This window comes from Aspergillus ambiguus, assembly GCF_047715705.1.
Source record: "Aspergillus ambiguus strain CBS 117.58 unplaced genomic scaffold BDV59scaffold_5, whole genome shotgun sequence".
NCBI classification, from domain to species: domain Eukaryota; kingdom Fungi; phylum Ascomycota; class Eurotiomycetes; order Eurotiales; family Aspergillaceae; genus Aspergillus; species Aspergillus ambiguus.
Window position 1 is genome coordinate 37,295 of NW_027395518.1, and position 18,725 is coordinate 56,019.

At 50.8% G+C, this 18,725-nt stretch overlaps 6 protein-coding genes and 2 non-coding genes across 8 annotated transcripts; 4 read left to right on the forward strand and 4 right to left on the reverse strand.

Moving 5' to 3' along the window:
* The first annotated feature begins 529 nt into the window (after nucleotides 1–529).
* Nucleotides 530–1,729, forward strand: BDV59DRAFT_125200 (mitochondrial 54S ribosomal protein mL57). Its single transcript, XM_073686883.1, has 3 exons — nucleotides 530–1,031; nucleotides 1,107–1,336; nucleotides 1,411–1,729. The coding sequence occupies exons 1-3, from the start codon at nucleotides 623–625 to the stop codon at nucleotides 1,564–1,566; spliced, it is 795 nt and encodes a 264-aa protein (XP_073550732.1). The 5' UTR covers nucleotides 530–622; the 3' UTR covers nucleotides 1,567–1,729.
* A 479-nt stretch (nucleotides 1,730–2,208) lies between these two features.
* BDV59DRAFT_199195 (Zn(II)2Cys6 transcription factor) lies at nucleotides 2,209–3,744 on the forward strand (the record flags this gene model as incomplete). Its single annotated transcript, XM_073693316.1, has 2 exons — nucleotides 2,209–2,975; nucleotides 3,039–3,744. 2 exons carry the CDS (start codon nucleotides 2,209–2,211, stop codon nucleotides 3,742–3,744), a joined length of 1,473 nt encoding a protein of 490 aa, XP_073550733.1.
* A 1,444-nt stretch (nucleotides 3,745–5,188) lies between these two features.
* On the reverse strand, nucleotides 5,189–6,613 carry BDV59DRAFT_191265 (major facilitator superfamily domain-containing protein; the record flags this gene model as incomplete). Its single annotated transcript, XM_073691870.1, has 1 exon — nucleotides 5,189–6,613. One exon carries the CDS (start codon nucleotides 6,611–6,613, stop codon nucleotides 5,189–5,191), a length of 1,425 nt encoding a protein of 474 aa, XP_073550734.1.
* A 1,110-nt stretch (nucleotides 6,614–7,723) lies between these two features.
* On the reverse strand, nucleotides 7,724–7,812 carry BDV59DRAFT_t54. The gene has a single exon. It is a non-coding gene; the product is annotated as a tRNA-Val (tRNA).
* Nucleotides 7,813–7,878: 66 nt separating this feature from the next.
* On the reverse strand, nucleotides 7,879–7,966 carry BDV59DRAFT_t53. Its single transcript has one exon. It is a non-coding gene; the product is annotated as a tRNA-Val (tRNA).
* A 668-nt stretch (nucleotides 7,967–8,634) lies between these two features.
* On the forward strand, nucleotides 8,635–10,664 carry BDV59DRAFT_125310 (AP-1 complex subunit mu). Its single transcript, XM_073686884.1, has 5 exons — nucleotides 8,635–8,799; nucleotides 8,854–8,982; nucleotides 9,123–9,352; nucleotides 9,421–10,342; nucleotides 10,392–10,664. Exons 1-5 carry the CDS (start codon nucleotides 8,761–8,763, stop codon nucleotides 10,470–10,472), a joined length of 1,401 nt encoding a protein of 466 aa, XP_073550735.1. The 5' UTR covers nucleotides 8,635–8,760; the 3' UTR covers nucleotides 10,473–10,664.
* A 261-nt stretch (nucleotides 10,665–10,925) lies between these two features.
* BDV59DRAFT_191267 (Rag GTPase GTR1) lies at nucleotides 10,926–12,011 on the reverse strand (the record flags this gene model as incomplete). Its single annotated transcript, XM_073691871.1, has 2 exons — nucleotides 10,926–11,745; nucleotides 11,818–12,011. The coding sequence occupies 2 exons, from the start codon at nucleotides 12,009–12,011 to the stop codon at nucleotides 10,926–10,928; spliced, it is 1,014 nt and encodes a 337-aa protein (XP_073550736.1).
* A 3,030-nt stretch (nucleotides 12,012–15,041) lies between these two features.
* BDV59DRAFT_199199 (uncharacterized protein) lies at nucleotides 15,042–15,737 on the forward strand (the record flags this gene model as incomplete). The annotated part of the gene is made up of 1 exon (XM_073693317.1): nucleotides 15,042–15,737. The coding sequence occupies one exon, from the start codon at nucleotides 15,042–15,044 to the stop codon at nucleotides 15,735–15,737; it is 696 nt and encodes a 231-aa protein (XP_073550737.1).
* Between the last annotated feature and the right edge of the window lie 2,988 nt (nucleotides 15,738–18,725).

Here is an 18,725-nt window from a genome sequence, read left to right on the forward strand (position 1 = left end):
ATGCACTAGCACACCGGCTTTTTGATACTCAAATAACTGCCGACAAGCGAATAGGGCGTCGAGGTCCAGAGGCTAGATGTCTGATCGATTTTAGCGACATGGGAGCTGTTTTCTAACATGAGAAGCCCTTGCTTTGGTTGGCACTCTTCATAAAGGACGGAACGGAGATGGTTTCTCCCAACTTTTTGTTCCTCTTCTTCAGGAACTCGCATTCCCCGAAGCCCCAGAGAAAGAGTGCGGATGTACAAGGAAGTAATCTCCCGGCCGGGGAATCCCTTGGCTCTGCTTCATCTACTTCACCTGGTTCACTGACTTGTGTCACCAGGCCGGATAGTGAGTGGATAAACGCTTACCGCCAGTTTCATCGACACAAACACCGTAGACCGTGGGCTTCCACCGGCAAGCAGTCATTAGGGTCGTTCTGCTGAGGATGATGGGTATGTGGTCACAATAAATGGGACTGAAGTAGAAGCAATCGCAATCCTGAGGCATCAACTGGCATGATTAGTCAAACCACCCGATACGGCCTAGCGCAAATTGCGGAAATTCTTCGCCAGTCCGAACAGCCAAAAGAACCGACGAGAACGAACTCCCGAACCTCCAACGACCCTCGCACACAACAATGGCCTCAATGCTGTCGACTCGGACGCTCCGGAGTACCATCTCCTGCTCTGCCTGCCGCTCCTTCGCCGCTCCCTCCGCAGTGGTGTCCTCGTCCCCCGCCCTGTTGCTTCCCCGACGAGCCCTGTCAACATCCACCGAACAGACGCAGACCCCGGCCGACTACGCAGACAAGCCGCGATGGTCGTACACTCCGCCGCGCGCGAAGGCGCCCTTCAGTCTCCGATTCAACTCCAAGAGACGCGAGTACCCCGTTAACTCGGACCCGAAGGTCCTCGATCAATTCTTCATTCGCATGCTCGGTAACGACGGCGACAAGGTGCTGTCGGATGAAATCAAATGGCTGGCTGTGACGCACAAGAGTTTCGACCAGGGTCGGAGAGGATTTAATGACCGCCTGGCGCTTCTAGGTATGTACTTTCCCGCGCAACTGGATTGAGGCGGGCAGCCTGGGCTGCGGAAACTAATCCGACTGGGAATATCAGGTAAAAGAATCGTTCAGCTTCAAGCCTCGCTGGCCTTGGTGCAGAGCCCCGGAGGCGATGCCCCCCGCAGTTCCGATGCCTTTGGCCGCCAACCCTTCGTCCACCCGGCACTTGACGGCTTGCCCAACCTATCGGCGAACACGAAGGATTTGCTTACGAGCAAGACGAAACTGGCGGAGTTAGCGCAGAAATATGAGCTCCAGAAGGTGTTGCGATGGAGTCCTCGGAAGGTGAGAATGCTGCGGTTTTCTTTCTCGTCTCCCCCTCTCGTTCGTGGCCGCTAACCTATGGATCTACACTATAGCCCCAGAATCTTGCCAGCTCGGGATTTGAACTTGTCCTTGCTCACACCATGTACGCTGTCATTGGGGCCGTTTCTTTGGAGAAGGGGGGACTCGTTGCGAACCAGGTGGCTCGGGAGCGGATATTGGCTCCGTTGGGATTTAAGATCACGGCCTGATTGCGTGCATTGTCTTTGCGTGTGTGGATTCTGGGGCGTTCCATATTTCTTCTCTTCCGTTCTTGCATGTTCTCCGTATTCTATATATTTTTATATATGTATTTTTACCTGGCGGTCTAGAATTTTGTGTGATATCCTGGAGGGGATACCCAGTGAGAACAAGAGATTTCTCCAGTTTTTTTTTTTTTCCCCGTAGAATTTGATAGACCATGCATAGATGATCCTTAGCCGGCACTGGGCAACCTCCGGCATATCTAAAGGTACCTAGTGAGCATTCATGTGGCCACATGGCGTGGACCATTCCTTTTATAGAAAAGCCGACGCTATCTGCTTCTCCGTAAAGCTTGGCTGATCAACGTCTCCTCCCAGATACCGGGGGGTTCGCCTCTCCTTGCGTAAACCCGAACGGAATGTGGGCTCGAGGGACGATTCCAGGCCAATGAACAAGAATTTACTTTCTCGAAAACTAATTCATGCCTCCATCTAGAGATTATGACCCGACAAACAACAGGAAGCCAAGCCACAGGTCCGTCGGATATTCGCCAACTACGCTTCCAGTCTTCGAAGCAATCTTCCAAGTATGAAACCACTACTGTTTCTCCCCCGCGGTCTCTCGGCTCAAGTCATGACCTCCGGACAACAATGCCCGAGAAGAAAGCATGTCATACTTGTCGCCGTCGGCGTGTCAAGTGCGACCGCGGAGTGCCGCATTGCAATCGATGTCGAGGGGCCGGCCTCGAGTGCCTGGGGTACGGCAAGCTCATTCTGTGGAATCAGGGCGTGGCGAGCCGAGGGAAGATGATGGGAAAGACCTTCGAGCTGCCGAAAGCCGACAGCCTGTCCTCTCCTCGCCCGGGCTCTCCCCATTGCTCCGAGGGGCGGACGGTCTCTGCCACGCCGGCGTCGCCTATGGTCGACCCCCTGTTCCAGGACTTCAGTCCGACAATCCGGCGCTATCTGACCCATTTCGGACGGACTTTCAGCACAGATCTGGTCATCTATGATGTACCGGATCAGAATCCGGTCCGCCAGCTGCTTCGGTACGCGCGGGACCACCCCGTCCTGCGTCATATCATCGTGGCGACTTCGGCCCATCATCTATACAATCTCTCCGCGCCGGAGGACGCCAGTCGGAATTCCATCCACAACGACGCCTTGATGTCCAAGAACACGGCGATTCGGCTCCTCAACGACGAGCTAGCACACCTGGACCGCTTTGACGCGAACATCACGCTCGCGGCGGTGATGCTTTTCATTTACCTGGATTTCCTCGAACTAGGTGAACGCACATGGCGGGTCCATCTGGAGGGCGCAAAGTCTTTGATTCGTTATGTGAAGGGCAAGAACCGGGCAGGAGGCTGCGTGGAGGATCTTTCTGTCCACCGCTGGTTAGTCTCGGAGATCTTCATGTAAGTCGGCGCAATCCCTCCCAGCTGGTGGGCCGTCGGGGTTACTTACTTGGTTCCATATAGTCTGGACATCATCGGGTCAACGCTCGGGTTTGCGTGGTCACTTGAACCTTCTATTTACGGATTGGAGGAGCACGAAGGCATCGAATCGATCCTGACAATGGCAGAAGTCAACAACTTCGTCTCCTGCCCCGCGCAACTTCTGAAACAGCTGCTGGCGCTCATGCAATCGTCGCAGAGCTCATCACAGCCACACGATCCGGCGAGGGACCACCAGGCTGCGGCAGTCTTGTGCCAGGTGCAGGAGTTCAACCCGTTCGGCTGGGCTTTCTCAATCCAGTCTCTCTCACCCTGTAAGGATTTCAACCAGCGGGTGCAGATCGCCTCCGCATACAAGGCGGCCATCTGTCTGTATGTGTCACGGCTGCTCCCGCCGGGACATCCGAGTAACTATACCCGGGACGATAGACAGGACCTCGTATCCGGGGTGATTGGACATCTCTCACAGCTTCGTCCCGACAATGGCCTGTTCAAGTCCACCATGTGGCCCTGCTTTATTGCCGGCGCGGAAGCGGATTGCCCAGACCAGCGCTCCTGGGTGAGGACACATATGGGGACGATTTACAAGGTCTTCCCGTACCGGTCGTACAAGAGTACCATGGAGACGCTGGAACTCATGTGGCGGCAGGACAAACAGGGTGTTTCAGGTAGTCCTGAGAACTGGCTTCACAAGCTGAGGAGATTGAATGTCGATCTCTGGGTCGCTTAGAGGTCGTATATGAGCCATTTTAGCATGAGATAGCGCTGGGCCGTGTCTGTGCGTTGCAGAGCATCCGGCTGCATTTCATCGAGGCAGACCCAAGGATGGTAGAAGAAAGAAAGCTCTCAACCGTGTGGGTTGCGTGGAACGGGCCGTCATTCCTCGCCGTGAGGCATGCGCGCAGCAAATAGAGACTACCCCCTGGGGATGTGTGTGCGCTTTCGATTGCCCTGGGGGGCAACAACATTGAGAAGCTGATAACGACCTCAACGCCGTCCTCGTCAAGGGGTCTAGTAAGGGAGAGTGCATCGGACAGATCAGTGTGAGCCAGCTCCTCGACAACTGGATATTTTTCGAATTTTGGAGCCTTCAGGATGGGGTCGCTTGTTGCAGGACTGCTGGTAAGTACCAGCGTGGTAACCTGAACTAAGTCCACAATGAGCCCGAAAGGCTCGGACAGACTTCTCGAGGCCTGTCGAAGGACCACGGACCCGGACAAAACGGCACTGAATGCCTCTCTGCCGGGGCTGGAGCAGTATCTAGTTGATATATTGGCAATTCGGAGGGTGAGAGGGTCCATGTTCGTTAGCTGGGTCTTGGGTGGGTTGTCTGGTGTGGTCTTATGGGAGAGACTGGACAAGGTCGGGCTGTTTAAGTAAATGAGTAAATACAATAGAGAGCAAAATACCACGAGACGGGTGGTGCATGTATTCGACGTGAGCAATAACGACTTATACCCTTTTCTCTGCGTCCCTCTCGGGCTTTGATGGGGCTTGAATTACTCCGTAGGTACGGTAGTTATCGACCTTCCTGATTAGGAAGCCAAGAATCAGCAGGACGCAGTCGAGTATCAAATCACGTAATTCGACTGACACGAATCTAGGACTCTAGGTACCGACGGCCTTGGACAACAGCATTTGAACACGTAAGGCGAGGCTCAAATTCACCCACAGGAGCAAAATCCCTATTGGGATGTGTCGGGGTTATTCATTTAGAGCGGGTATGTCTCTATTCGTTTGCCGGTGTCAGCATCCGAGAAGTACCTGTAAGACACGAGTACGCCAACACAGGGTGATACTGTAATAGTTGCTTGCCCTGGTCAACTTCTACTAGAACTGGGATACAATTCATTGGTGTATTTTATTTCATGATTGGCATAAGCTTGTTGGAAGTCCCACGAATCATACTGACCAAGGCACCCCTGTTGGTCGGCAACCCTGGACACCTGCGAGCATGCAGGTGATATGCGATTAGACTTCAGGGGTAAAGAAGGCAACCAGGCATGGTTTGATTTATCTAGTAGAATATGCATACTCAGTGACCGCTCGCACTTACTAAATCATCAATTTATAAGCTGTGTCCCAGAATTTAGGGTTCCGTAGCGTTGCTCCCTTATGTAGACTCTTTGCGTAATCATGCATTTCTGCGCAATAAAACCGACCCAAGCATAGATTTAATCGTGTGCTTTGATCCCCTGGGTATTGGGAACTTCTGTAGACTGACTGTCCACTCCCTCGCTCTCAGTCTCCGCAGACTCGTCATTGTCGATTTCATCCTGTTCAATTCTATAAACCTTGACACCATTTATAACCCCCACTCTAAACACAATAAACGCAGAAGGAATAATACAGGCAGCGAAGAATGACAGGTTGACGGCCACCGCTCCGGACAGTGGGAATCGAGATTGCTCAATCGAGTTGATCCCGTAGGATATGGCCTGCCCGGCACTCTCGACGCCGCGAACAACGGCGCTGAGACGGACGATGTCGCCGCTGGTGCGATTGACCGTCCCGATGAGCCAGTAGAGATAATCGTACATGAGGTTAAACCCGACGAGCATGAGGATATACACGCAAACGCCGCGGCCGAATCCTGGATCCGCCCAATCAAGCACAGGAGGCTCACTCCGAGCCTCGTACTCTTTATTGACCACCATGGCGTAGATGTACAGGCATAGTTCAAAGGCATAGATAAAGACGAAGGACACAATCGCCCGCGTGTTGAGGGTGGGCTTGCGCCAGTCGAGAAAGAACCCGAGCGCAAAGTTCGAGATGATTACCCCAGTACTGGCAACGAGCGATGCCAGCGCTCGGGAGCGGACGGTGAAATACGTTGCGTTGTACGTCGAAAAGAAGGCCTCCGAGAAGACACTCTGGAAGATCATCGGTAGTAAGAGGAGGATCTCTCTCCGACAAACAAGCTGCCACATGGCGTACAGCTCAGTCTTTAGCCCTTTCGGTAGGTTTACCTTGACGGTAGTCCGGTCTGATCGCTGGACCTTTTCTGGCGGTGACAGAAGGGCGGCGATAAACGGGCCTAGGGCCTGGATTGAGATGAACACTAGGTAAGTCTGTACGCTAATGTGTCCATGCTCTCTGTTTCCAGCATTGACACCAAGCGTGACAGCACCTCCGATCATCTGTCCAACAATTCTGCTAGCCAGCCAGTACGCGATATATTTTCCTCTGCGAGATTTTTCTGGGTAGGAAAGCACGATTGCCCCCTCGGTAAGCCAGAAAATCCCGGACGAGACGCCGTTGATAACGCACGCCAGCATGATGTACCAGGTATTGTTGTCCTTGATATTACAGTAGACACTTGAAGCATAGATAGGAAATCCAACCATGCCCAGGACAAATGCCCATTTCAGACCGATATTCGCAATAAGGACGCTGCCAAAAATGCAAACCAGCACCTGCAAACAGAAGATCACTGAATTAGCGGCGTTGACATAATGAGGATCTGCTGCGCCTGCACCGCCCAGCCCGTTCATTGCTGCCCATAGACCCGGCGCAATGAACGCACATGCGGAGACGATTGAGATGTTGAACAGGGTGGTGTGATACCAGTCCCTTCTGGTGGCTTCAGGTGTATCCATATTGGCTGGATAGGCTCGTTCCAAGGATGTCACTCTGAGTGACTTGCTCGATGCTTAGTTTCTGAAGGTCCACTCGAAAGTTTCTCCAGTTTGTTTCTCCCCAAGCAACGCGGGAATCGTCCATATATGAGACGATGTCGAGAAAAAGCTTCCCCACGGGGTTCAACCGTGGGGTATAAGATTGACATGGAGAATGCCTGAACAGGAATAACAGCATTCCTCGAAACCGGCCGTGTCAATCCCATAGGGTGAGCAGCAGGTCATCGGATCTAACTCTGGACGTACACATTTGTCGGGTATAGTGGCTGTTCCAAGTTGGTCCCTTTCTCCAAAGACTGTATCAAGTGCTAGGATGTTCTATAAGGCTTTTCTACAATGTCTAGTCATGAAAGTCTCTATAAAATAAGGAACTAACTATAATATAGGTGTATTAATACAAAGGGGGCTCGTACCCTAGATGAGGCGGCAATACGAACAAGGCCGGCTCTAAAGCCGAACCCTGAAACCCCGCAATTTCTTTCCCCGCAAAGACAGAATGATCCAACATTCCTCTCTGATCTATGTGACTGGTGCAGGATTGCTTGGCCTATGTAATAACTTAGATCTTGGTCAGATTAGTTTGCGCGAGTAAATCAGATAGACACCAGGGCTGATGCAACATGGTAAACCAAAGTGACTGGACCGTGGATCTTATCAATGACGATAATAAGGATTGAACCACTGATCACTAGACAACTTTAGTTCCCATCATCAAGATAGTATCATCTGACTTGTGCATTACATAAAGTCGTCAACGCTCAAGGCTAGTTTATATCTATGAACTCTGCCCAGTCTTGAATTCTCATTTGATTGAAATGTTTTAGCTGTAAGTGTTCTTTACAGATTATATAGTGTATAATATATTAAGCTAGGATAGGACCGAGCGAAGCTCTTTATATCTAAGTGTGCTGTTGTGGTTAATGACGGCCTATCAGCGTCCCTGGCCACTTGGACTGTGTAGGATTATTTCGTCGTTTAACAGCCAGCATCCCACACCAGCTGAATGCGAGTTGAAAACATGCTATCTTAAAAATAAGATAGATACAGCCCTATGGAGGGTAAAAATAATTATAGTCGCGCCCGGGATCGAACCGGGAACCTTCTGAGGATCTTTTAGATTCATTGTGAATCAGACGTCATGACCATTAGACCACGCAACTTGATTGGCTGAAATATTTGTGATTTCTGAAGATATTTCAGTAGCCAAGTTGGCTTGACAACAAAAATAGTCGCGCCCGGGATCGAACCGGGAACCTTCTGAGGATCTTTTAGATTCATGTGAATCAGACGTCATGACCATTAGACCACGCAACTTTAGATGAAGTGTTTTCTTATATTTTAAGTACATAAGCAAAAAAGAGGTATCTACCTTGTTATACAGTCCCGTGACCATGGAGGCGTCCGTATGGGAATGCAGTACAGTTTCTTTCATCTGAATTATGAATGATATACGTCCACGTCTGTTCAGTGATCTGGACAGATACACGTTCGAGCTTTTATCCCTACACATGTATGCAGACTACGATGATTGGAAATTGCGAGACTCAGGGATGCGCCTCATTCTCAGGCTTAATTGCTGCATAAGAACATAGTGAAAGTGATGTACGGTTCCTCTGACACCGCCCGAGCAACAGTGTACAATGCCCGGCCAGCTCTTATGGAACCCTCTTAACGATGCCTAGTCTGCGCCCCTCTTTATCGCAAATCAGTAATTCAAACAACTGGACTCCAGCGGACAGAAAGTCCGATAGACCCAGCAACCACGAGGAATGGTTTATACTGCATTGCACTGTCTGTTGGGAGCGGAAATAAAAGAAATTCTGAAGAGGGAAAAGAAAAGAGAAGAGAGAGAAAGCGAGAGGGACGAAATTAAATAAGAAATTGACGGGTGCTGCGCTAGCCGGATCTGGCATGGCCGCGTTTCGGGTGTTGCAGCCTCAGGCCAGCGCGAGCTCGAGTAGGAAAGTTGGCCAGAGCCTCTCCTGACGACATTCCATATACAATCCACGACTCTATCAACTGTCCAGCCTCATCTCCCCCTTTCCCTCCCCTCTCTCCTTCCTCTCTCCTCCCCTTTTCCTCTTCCTTCTTTCGGTCCTCCCCTGATCATGGCTTCGGCCGTGTTCTTCCTCGATTTGAAGGGCAAGGTGCGTCTGTCGGTGGCTAGCGCATGCATCCCTTGGTACTCACAGTTTCTCTAGACCCTCCTGGCCCGAAACTACCGCGGAGATATCCCTATGTCCGCTGTTGAGAAATTCCCTATCCTTCTCAGCGATGCCGAAGAAGAGAGCTCCGCTGTCCCTCCTTGTTTCTCCCACGAAGGAATCAACGTATGTTCCCCCACCGCGTTCCCCGCAACCCTGATTTTTCCCCTATCTCACTAGCACCCGACCCTGTCTGGAGACCACAATGGCGATTGGAATGCGTAAAATGGGAAAACATCGATTAATGTGTACTCCTTCTGCCATAGTACCTCTACATCCGTCACAGTAACCTCTACATCCTCGCCCTGACGAAAAAGAACACCAATGCCACCGAAATCCTCCTTTTCCTCCATAAGATCGTCGAGGTCTTCACCGAATATTTCAAGGTGCTTGAGGAAGAGAGTATCCGTGACAACTTCGTGATCATCTACGAATTGCTCGACGAAATGATGGACTTTGGATACCCGCAAACAACAGAAAGCAAGATCCTGCAGGAGTACGACCTCCCTCGTTCTACATTCAGGCGCCCACTTCCACAGTGCTAACACGCTTATCTCCCGTTAGATACATTACGCAGGAATCACACAAACTCGAAATCCAAGCCCGACCCCCCATCGCCGTCACCAACGCTGTCTCGTGGCGAAGCGAGGGAATCCGCTATCGCAAGAACGAAGTCTTCCTGGATGTGGTCGAATCTCTGAATCTCCTTGTCTCGGCATCTGGAAATGTCCTGCGCTCGGAGATTCTTGGTGCGATCAAGATGAAGTGCTACCTGAGCGGAATGCCCGAGCTGCGACTCGGCCTGAACGACAAGGTTATGTTTGAGACGACGGGCCGCGCCACGCGCGGAAAGGCCGTCGAGATGGAGGATGTCAAATTCCATCAATGCGTGCGCCTTTCGCGCTTTGAAAACGACCGCACCATCAGCTTTATACCCCCGGACGGCGAGTTCGAGCTTATGAGCTACCGTCTCAACACACAGGTGAAGCCTCTAATTTGGGTCGAGTGTCTGGTGGAATCCCATTCCGGTTCCCGGATAGAGTACATGTTGAAGGTATGTCTCTTCTACCATCTCTGCTTATCGTCCGTGAATGTGGTGGTTAACAACCAACAGGCCAAGGCACAATTCAAACGTCGCAGTACCGCCAACAACGTGGAGATCCTTGTTCCCGTGCCAGAAGATGCAGACTCCCCGCGATTTCGGACTAACATTGGAACCGTCCACTACGCACCGGAGAAGTCGGCCATCATCTGGAAGATCAAGCAGTTCGGCGGTGGCAAGGAGTTCCTCATGCGCGCCGAGCTCGGTCTCCCCTCCGTCAAGGGTGACGACGAGCACGGTGGTGGTATGACTGGCGGATTTGGTGGCAGTATGGGCGGCGCCGGCCAAGGAAAGGCCAAGCGGCCAATTAATGTCAAATTCGAGATCCCCTACTTCACCACAAGTGGTATTCAGGTCAGGTATTTGAAGATCACTGAACCCAAAGTACGTGTTAGCCCACCCCAACTCGTAACGAGTATGCTAACGTCGACAGCTTCAATACCCCTCACTTCCATGGGTTCGATACATCACTCAATCAGGTGACATTGCCGTCCGCATGCCAGATGTACAATGACGTAAAGCGGTTTATAGTTCAATAGATTTCGATGGTCTCGCTGATTTTCCGTCATCTGCATGGGCTCATATCGCCTGGCTTCGTTCGTATATATATTTAATTCAAGATGAGAGATTCCAAATGAGTAATGTTGAGCTCCACGCTACGATGGAGAATCCGGCGGGGCAGGCTATATGCAAGAACAGTATATGCATTCATATCTACCGCTATGTTTGGGTTGCATTCCTATTGTGCTTCGTTTCAAGGCTGAAATTCCGAGTATAATGACAGCTGACATAGGCAATGCTAGGGTATCTCACAAATAAGGATGGGTAGAGCGGGAAAGAAGTCGCATTTTTAGACCGGAACGCCGTCATCGCACGCATATCCATAGACAGACACATACAGGTAGCCAACTGGGCTCGATGGATCAAGGCCAGGTCTTCCGCAAAAGCAAAAGGGACCAGGCCCCGATCAGAAACGTGAACCACTGTTCGCCGTCTCGCCATCCGGACTGTCCAAGGCGGGGAGTGGGAACCCGTCGCCGTACCCCGTCGCCGCGGCTTTGGCGAAGCCCTCCCGCGCCAGCATGGTGTTTAATACGGCGCAGTTGTACGCGGCCTCGCCGGGCGGCACGACGAGAAAGATATACGTGTTATCGGTGAAGCGGCCGAGGAAGACGTTGAACTGTGGAGTCTTGGTGTGCATGACGACGAACCCGGCGGACGCCGGGGTGGTGTGGGTGTTGCGGGCGGCGCAGTGCTTGAAGGCCTTCATGATGTTGGACAGGCGCTCGTGCCGGTCGTAGATGGGGTTCATGTCACCGATCTCGGACGCGACCGAGGTGACGGTCAGGAAGGTGGAGCGCTCGAAGAGGATGACCTCTTCCGCGTCGATGCGTTTGGCAAAGGCCTGCAGGAAGCGTTCGATGATGGTCAGATTGGGGATCAGACGATGCACGATGCCGGCCCAGGCCTTGTACAGCGACTGGTCCCAAATGCTGCTGCCGAAGGTGTCGATGGCGAATTGGTCGGACCGGCTGCGGATCAACGCGGAGCGTTCCTCGTAGATGCGTTGGCGGTGCTCGGCCTGGATGAGGTCCAGCTTGTGGACGAGACAGAAGACATACGCGTTGGGACTGTACTCCTTCAGGGCGCCGATGATGGCGTTGTACGTGTCCAGGTCGCGCTCGACTTCGCGGGACTCGATGTCGAAGACGTAGATCAGGACGGCGACATCGGAGAAGATGTTGCCTCGTTGCGAGGCGAGGTAGGTCTCCATGAAGGCATCTTGTCTGCGGATAGGCGTCCCAGTCAGCGCTGTTGTATCCCCTTCGTCTGGTGCTCGAGAGGAAAGGATGGCTCACCCTCCACAGTCCCACAGGTTCAACGTCAGGTTCCCCATGAACTTGACATGGCTGTGCTCCACATCAATGGTCGCACCCAGTCGGCGGACATCTTTGGCGACGTAGTTGCTGAAGATGATCGAGCGCATGGAAGACTTCCCCGAGCCACTCTTCCCCATCAAGAGGACCTTTCTCTTCTTCTTCCGGACGTCCATGGTGATCGATGTGTTTGTTACGTGGGTTGGTGGCAGCCGGGACAAACGTACCCCGCAAATGCGGGCATTCAGAGGATTAAAGGCGAACAGCGATACAGCAAGGAGGTCACCATCGGTAGTGGACCCTTGCTCCCATTGATGACGGATCTCTGCAAGTAGAGCGGAGAAGCAGCCAGAGTCGTGAGCAATGAGGGAGTTTGGATTGAGTTGCAGAGACATCTGGAGCACCAGCCTCGTCATTCCGTCAGGGTCAACGATCTTCCGGGTCACGTGGACATTCCGATATCAGTTGTATATTGGAGTATTCCTCTTACAATCCTCAGACTCTAGAAGCAGCAAATAATCTGGACTAGGTTGTTAGTGTATTGCTGACAGTTGGAAAATACTGACAATGCATTGTCCTGTGCAAGGCATCTGGAAGGTATGTGAGTCATCTCGGATATGCCACTGGAGGGTACAAGATCAATAATAGTGATTAAGCAAAAGCCTTGTTCTTCTTCAAGACAGTTCTTCTTATGGTGTTGTGTTTTTAATAAACAGTACTGCAGAGTCAATTTCTCCTCGACCCGATGAGAGGTAGTCGTGAAGCCGTATCTGGGTTAATCGATGATAGATCCATACCCATATTGTAGGTTTCAGTCCGCCGTACGGAATAGGACTCTCAACATGCGAAAGAACTTGTCAATCGTAACAAATTAAGCGTTCCAAGCTAGATATGATCTATGTACAAGAGACCTGTGAATACGAGATCGTACGTGGAACGGCTGGCGTTTATCCGCTGATCCTGCGCTCTCTTGGATCGTCATGCTCATCCTAAGAGCCATCCATTACGAATCATGATCTTCAAGGATTACGATCCTGCACGGCTCATCACCGGAAATCCTCCGTTCTAGCCGTCGGAAAACCTTTTACTGCACCCTCAGTAGGGTGCATGCCCTCCTGCGTACGGAGTACTGTGTACATGTAAACAGCGCCTGGCTGGTGGAGCTCTTCATCAGCTGAGACTAATCACACACGTCTTTGCCACTGACGTTTGGATATCCGACCTCCTGTTATTCTGCGATCTGAGAAAGACCGCGAGAACGGATACTTTAATACGAGACCGTGCAAAGAGAGAGGACAGAATATGCATCCACTATCATATATTTGCGCCTCGTGGATCTCCCACGGTCTGGCACAATGTCCGGTATATTGATCCCGTGGCCACTGTTTTCCATAATACGCTACCCTTACCTCAATAGTATTGGCGAACTGGGACACTGAGAAGAGATTTTCTTCGTTCTCGATCTATCGACACTAGTAGTGCCTTTGGGCTTCCTATGCCCTACGAATGACCGATTAGATCCATCGATCCATCGGAGCACGAAAATCTTACAAAATCAGTCGATTCCCTGGATCCCAAAGTCAAATATGAAGCCCAAGACACTAGGGTAACTTAGACTGTCGGTATTTCCAGAAAAGAGGCGTCGTGAAGTGCCGAAGTACCCTGAGCCAGGATCCACAGCTAATTTAATTAGAGTTCTCAGGCAATGCTGATCTTTCAGATCGATCTAGTAGATCCGCAGCCCCGGAGGATCCAGGCGGAGGATATTAACCAGGTGACTAATTCATTTGTCATACTCCGTAGTGAAGGAAAAATAGAGTGATGAAGGATAACGGGGAGTTGTGAAAGGTGGAGCTTAGTCCGTTGAGCGCAAGACGGAGTACGCCTTACCCAGTAAATAAAAGAAGCGCCCTCACGCCATATTCTCCTTAAGATTTGCAAATCATAATTCGCGCAAAACAGCCTCGGAAAGGATTCCCTATGGGCAGTCAGGATATCTCCTCCGTGAGGTGGACCAAGGGTAAGATCACGATCGGCAGGAGAAATATTGGGTGAACTCATAGCTAGGATCCCGTTCCATAGTTGATAATTGGCCTCAAAAGCTGCACTAGTATATGATTAAGTGCAAATTTAAAGTTTTGCCAAAGTATTAGAGCAGGCTTCTCTATCGACCATCCAGCTGGACTCTATCCAAGTGAACCTATCCCGGTAGTTGAGAAGATGAGGTCGGGTGGGACCGAAGGATCAACTCACGCTAGTGTTCGGACATTGCCCCGTCCCTGAAGAAGTCCACGTTACTGGCTGTGATGCCCCGGAAAAAGAGTATATGGGTATTACTGCGGAGACAGCGACAAGACAGGGAAGGCAAGCTTGACGATCTTACTATGGGTTTTTGAGAGAAACTATAACTAGTGGGATAGGGGACTCAGGAAGCATCCGCTAGCTGATTTTATTCTGTAAACACATTCGGAAAGGAACTAGAATCCAAGAATCCCAGCGGAAATAGCGGACATGGTACTCCGTACGCCGTAGAAGAACCAGAAGAATCGAAAGCAACTTCCACTCCACGTGTCTCGGTGGGGACCTTAGCACGCAAGAGCGGAAAACATAGGGCCCTGACAGTAAGACATGACTGTACAGAGTAAGATTGAAGGGACGATCTTTTTGTATTAATGTCATAGAGGTCATTGGCGTTGGGTCTGGTGGAGATCTCGTTGCCTGCTGCATCAACGGCTGTTCTCGTTGCTTTCCTTGACTTCCAGCGTGCTTTACCGGCGTACATCCCGGATGAGTCCATTGTCAATTCTCCGGATGACGTGAAGGTGTGCACTCCCGGAAGCAACGGCATGTCCATGTGCTCCAGTCCAGCCCCTACGTTCACTCATCATCTTGTCTTATGATATGGATCAAACCCGTAGTGGTCGACCCCCACCATGTATGGGGCTACTATTGCTATACGACCCATATCTAGCTCCTGTACCTGCGGTGTGAAACTTTCCATACATACGAAATAGGGTCTGATAGGGTCCAATCCCCTGTAACCTGCCTGAAGGATGGTTGCCCCGTCCGGAGATGTATAAAAGCCTTCTCTCGGCCACCCAGATTGCTGCTCTTTTCCTCATCATCAGTCATTCATTCTCTCCCAGACTCTTTCTCACCATCAGTCATTCTTTCGGAGTCATCCAATCTCTTCACACGATTTCAAAATGAAGTTCTCTTACGCCCTTGCCGCTCTGGCTTCCACTGCCGTTGCCGCCCCTCTCAACCTGCCCGTTGTGAACAACCTTCCTGTCCTCTCCAACCTGGATGAGCTCCTCGGCAGCAAGCTCCCTGTTGTCTCCAACCTTGGTGACCTCAACGGTGTCCTCGGTGGTCTTCTGGGCAACCTTGGAGGTGACAGCAAGCTGCCTCTGGGTGACGTGCTCTCCGGTCTGACCGGTATCCTTGGTAACCTGGGCGGCAACCTGCCCACCGGCACCTCTAGCATTGTGCCCACCCCCTCTGCCGCCGCTGCCCCTACTCCTGCTGTCGGCGGTAGCTCTGGCAAGCTCCTCCAGGACCTCGCTCCTAAGGTCAACGACGTCCTCACCGTCACTGGCCCTAACGCCAAGACCCTTCTCCTCAAGCTTTCTCCTGAGGTCGCTTCTCTTGTTTCCGGCCTCGGCCTTCCCCAGCTTGGTGTTCCTCTCGGTGGTGTCGTTGCCTCTGCCTCTTCCGTCGGTGACCTCGTGACTTCTCTTGGCCCTCAGGTTGATGGCCTCGTCACCGTTGTTGCCCAGGGTGTTGGTGCTCTTGCCATCAAGCTCTCCCCTGAGGTTGCTGGTCTCGTCTCCGGCCTCGGTCTTCCTGGCGTTGGTACCTCCGTTGGTACCATCCTTGCCACCGTTGGCAACAGCCTGTAAATGTAAGTCTCTTTCCATCAGGTCCATACAGAAACGATGCTAACAGTCTCCAGATATTCTTACGACTGATACCTTCTAAGTTGTTCCGGCTCGATGGACAAGATGCTGTATTACGATGGCGCTCATGGAGTCATTGGAAGGAAATCGAGATGGGACCAACTTTTGTAATTAGAGTCTAGAGCTTCTACTTCACATGTTGGCATTGCCTGTCTACATAATACCAATCCTACGTTTACCTCAGCTAAGTGCATATGTAAATTTAAGAACCTGTTTGCAACAGAACCATCCTAGTTTCGAAGTCAACCTGGCAATTGTGAGAAAATCTGCCCACTGTTGCTGCGGCAATCCTAGATAAATTTGATCTATGTGGGTTCCTTACGGTCGACGAAGATGGTCGGGCTCTAGAATCAGACGTGAGAATCCCTACAGCATCCTTAGATTACCAGACAAATTCTTTTGAAGAGTCCGGCTAGGAACCCAAAAAGACAGACCAGATATCCCAACCGGAATCTCACAAGGAGCTGGTTGAAGAGCCGACAGTGTCGTCCATCGCCCGAATAGCGATCAACAAGGATCCTATCAGAAAGTATCTAGACGTTCATCATAGAAACGGCTTCGACTATGATCAAACATCAACTATCCGAGTCTGATAATAATCAAAACGGGTACAAGTTTCGGAATAACCGTACCCGCATGAACCCTATCCAATATACTTCCAAAGGCTATTTAACACCACGGCTCCGATACCTCCACATTAGCCAAGCCCATAGAACAGGACGATTTACTACATCGATCACACTCGTCATCCCCCGACTTCTTAGTCCGTTTATCGCAACCGATAGAGGACCAGAGGCGTGCTATCCAAGCGTCCCTGCGGGATATATCTATCTTACTGGTACCTAAGGCATCAATTATACGAGTTGAAAAGGCCCACCCAATGGCTTGCAGACTCACTTACGCAAATAGACCGAAATACTGCTACACGTCCCTACTACGGCCCAGCTAACCGTACCGATCCGAAAGACCACGTCGCCCCCCCACAAAGATGATTCCTGGAAGTCAAGCGCTGAATAGGGACAAATGCAACTACAAAAGGTATATCATAGAGAAAGCCCCTTGGAGTATACCAGACTTCCGTATCAGACAGACACTTGCAAATGTACATGGACTCTTTAACCTGTCTGCGTACTACGCTGAGAAAGCCCGCCAACTGCTCATTGACATTTAGAATTGGTTTTTCAACGTACTAAATCGTCGCCTCGATCGTACACTCGCGGGTTCCAATGCTTGAAATAGCGACGATGAAGATAGCGAGCTCGAAGAGGGTGGAATCGTCGAGTCTCCGGAGGCCGAGGGAGACGACATTATCGAGACCGCTTCGGGTGTTGGGAATGTCTTCAGTGACCTGGGTAGTTTCACTCCAATTAACCAGCAGTCCTAGGGGAAGATTGGCAGTAAGGAAGGTGAAAATGCTGAGGCTGATCAGTGTTAGTTCATTTGGTTTCTTTTGTTCTCATGTATTCAATTTCTCAGTGGTGGCTGCTTTGGTGGTGTACTGCTTTTGATGTTTTACTGGCTCTACGCCTTTTCCTAGTCTTTTCTACATTTCCTCAACTTCATGGGATTCAGGCGTTTGGATATTAGATTCCTGCTTCATTTTGTGAAACGCCTGCATAGCTAGTCGCTCATTAGACGGGCTCCAAACGGTTAATAGAATCTTGTAATAGGAAAGACGGTCTGGAAATCGTTGATATCCTAAAAACGGAAAAGCAGGATACTGAGGGAATTGACGAAAGGACATTTCATCACCGTTCCTACTACACGCAGTGAACTCCCAGAGGTAATTGGCTTTGCAGGTACCAGGCTCCAGCGCTTACTTGGGAATGATCGAGTTGGGCTTACATGCATAAAGTACGTGGCCCTGCCCCGGCACGTTATGGAGAATTTGGAGTACAACGACTGAGGACCACTATGTTCTGCGCTCCTTCGTGCTCTCTACGCGGCGCTCCCTCTAAGTGCCACCTAAGCTGAGGAGACGGACATGTTCTTTAGGTTATCTTCGGGGTGTTATTACTCGTGTTTCAATGAAAAGAAAAACACTAACACTTTGAGACCTGAATGGCATACGAGTACATCGTTGAGCATTACACAAAGAGTGACAGGGTAATAATTCCCGAATCTCAGGCGTTCGACCACTTGGGTATATGTTCTGTGTGCCTAGCTTTTGCCAATCCAGTTCTCCCCCGTCGATCAAGGTACGGTGAATGTTTTTGGTAATCGGATAAGACGTGGCTGTCATTTTCTCCTGGGGCCCTTTCGCAGCACTCGATATTCCACGGTGGATTCTCTCTCTCAGGAAACTCGTGGTTATTGCAGTTGTTTTTCAACATTTCCTTGATGCCCCCAAGCTGTCGCCTGGCAAAGGCTGGAACCACATGCCAGGGGCAGGACAGCCAAGTTCGGATTTGTTGAATTTTGGTGCTGAACGCAGCACACAAGGCAAATGTTCTGGTATATCAGCTACGCCTTACCACCTGGCGGCGAAATACTGACAAATATTTCGGCCCCCCTTCACAGCTGATCCAATGTCACGATAGATCCATGATATACGATGTCACGTACACACTTACTGGATAATTCAGATACGACTAACTCGAGGGCGATTGCGGATCGCATGTAAAATAGCCCGGATTTTCAGTAATGGATCCAGCTCTTGATGGTCTGAACGATTCAGCTGATCTCCGTCAATGTACATCCTAGTCTTCTGTCCTGCTGTGTGCGTGAGAGGTGAGAGACCTTAAGGTGTGGATACATACAGCCCCCAACGTTTTATGACAATCACCAGCTCGATCATAAAGGTGAGCCCTATATCTGCTTCTAGGCATTCCATCATCCACTGGAGGGCAAGAAATGGTCATTCTTTAAACAGATTGTACATGATGTAGAAGCCGGTCTGAAAGAGGATCGTGCTAGGGAAATGGTTCTTTT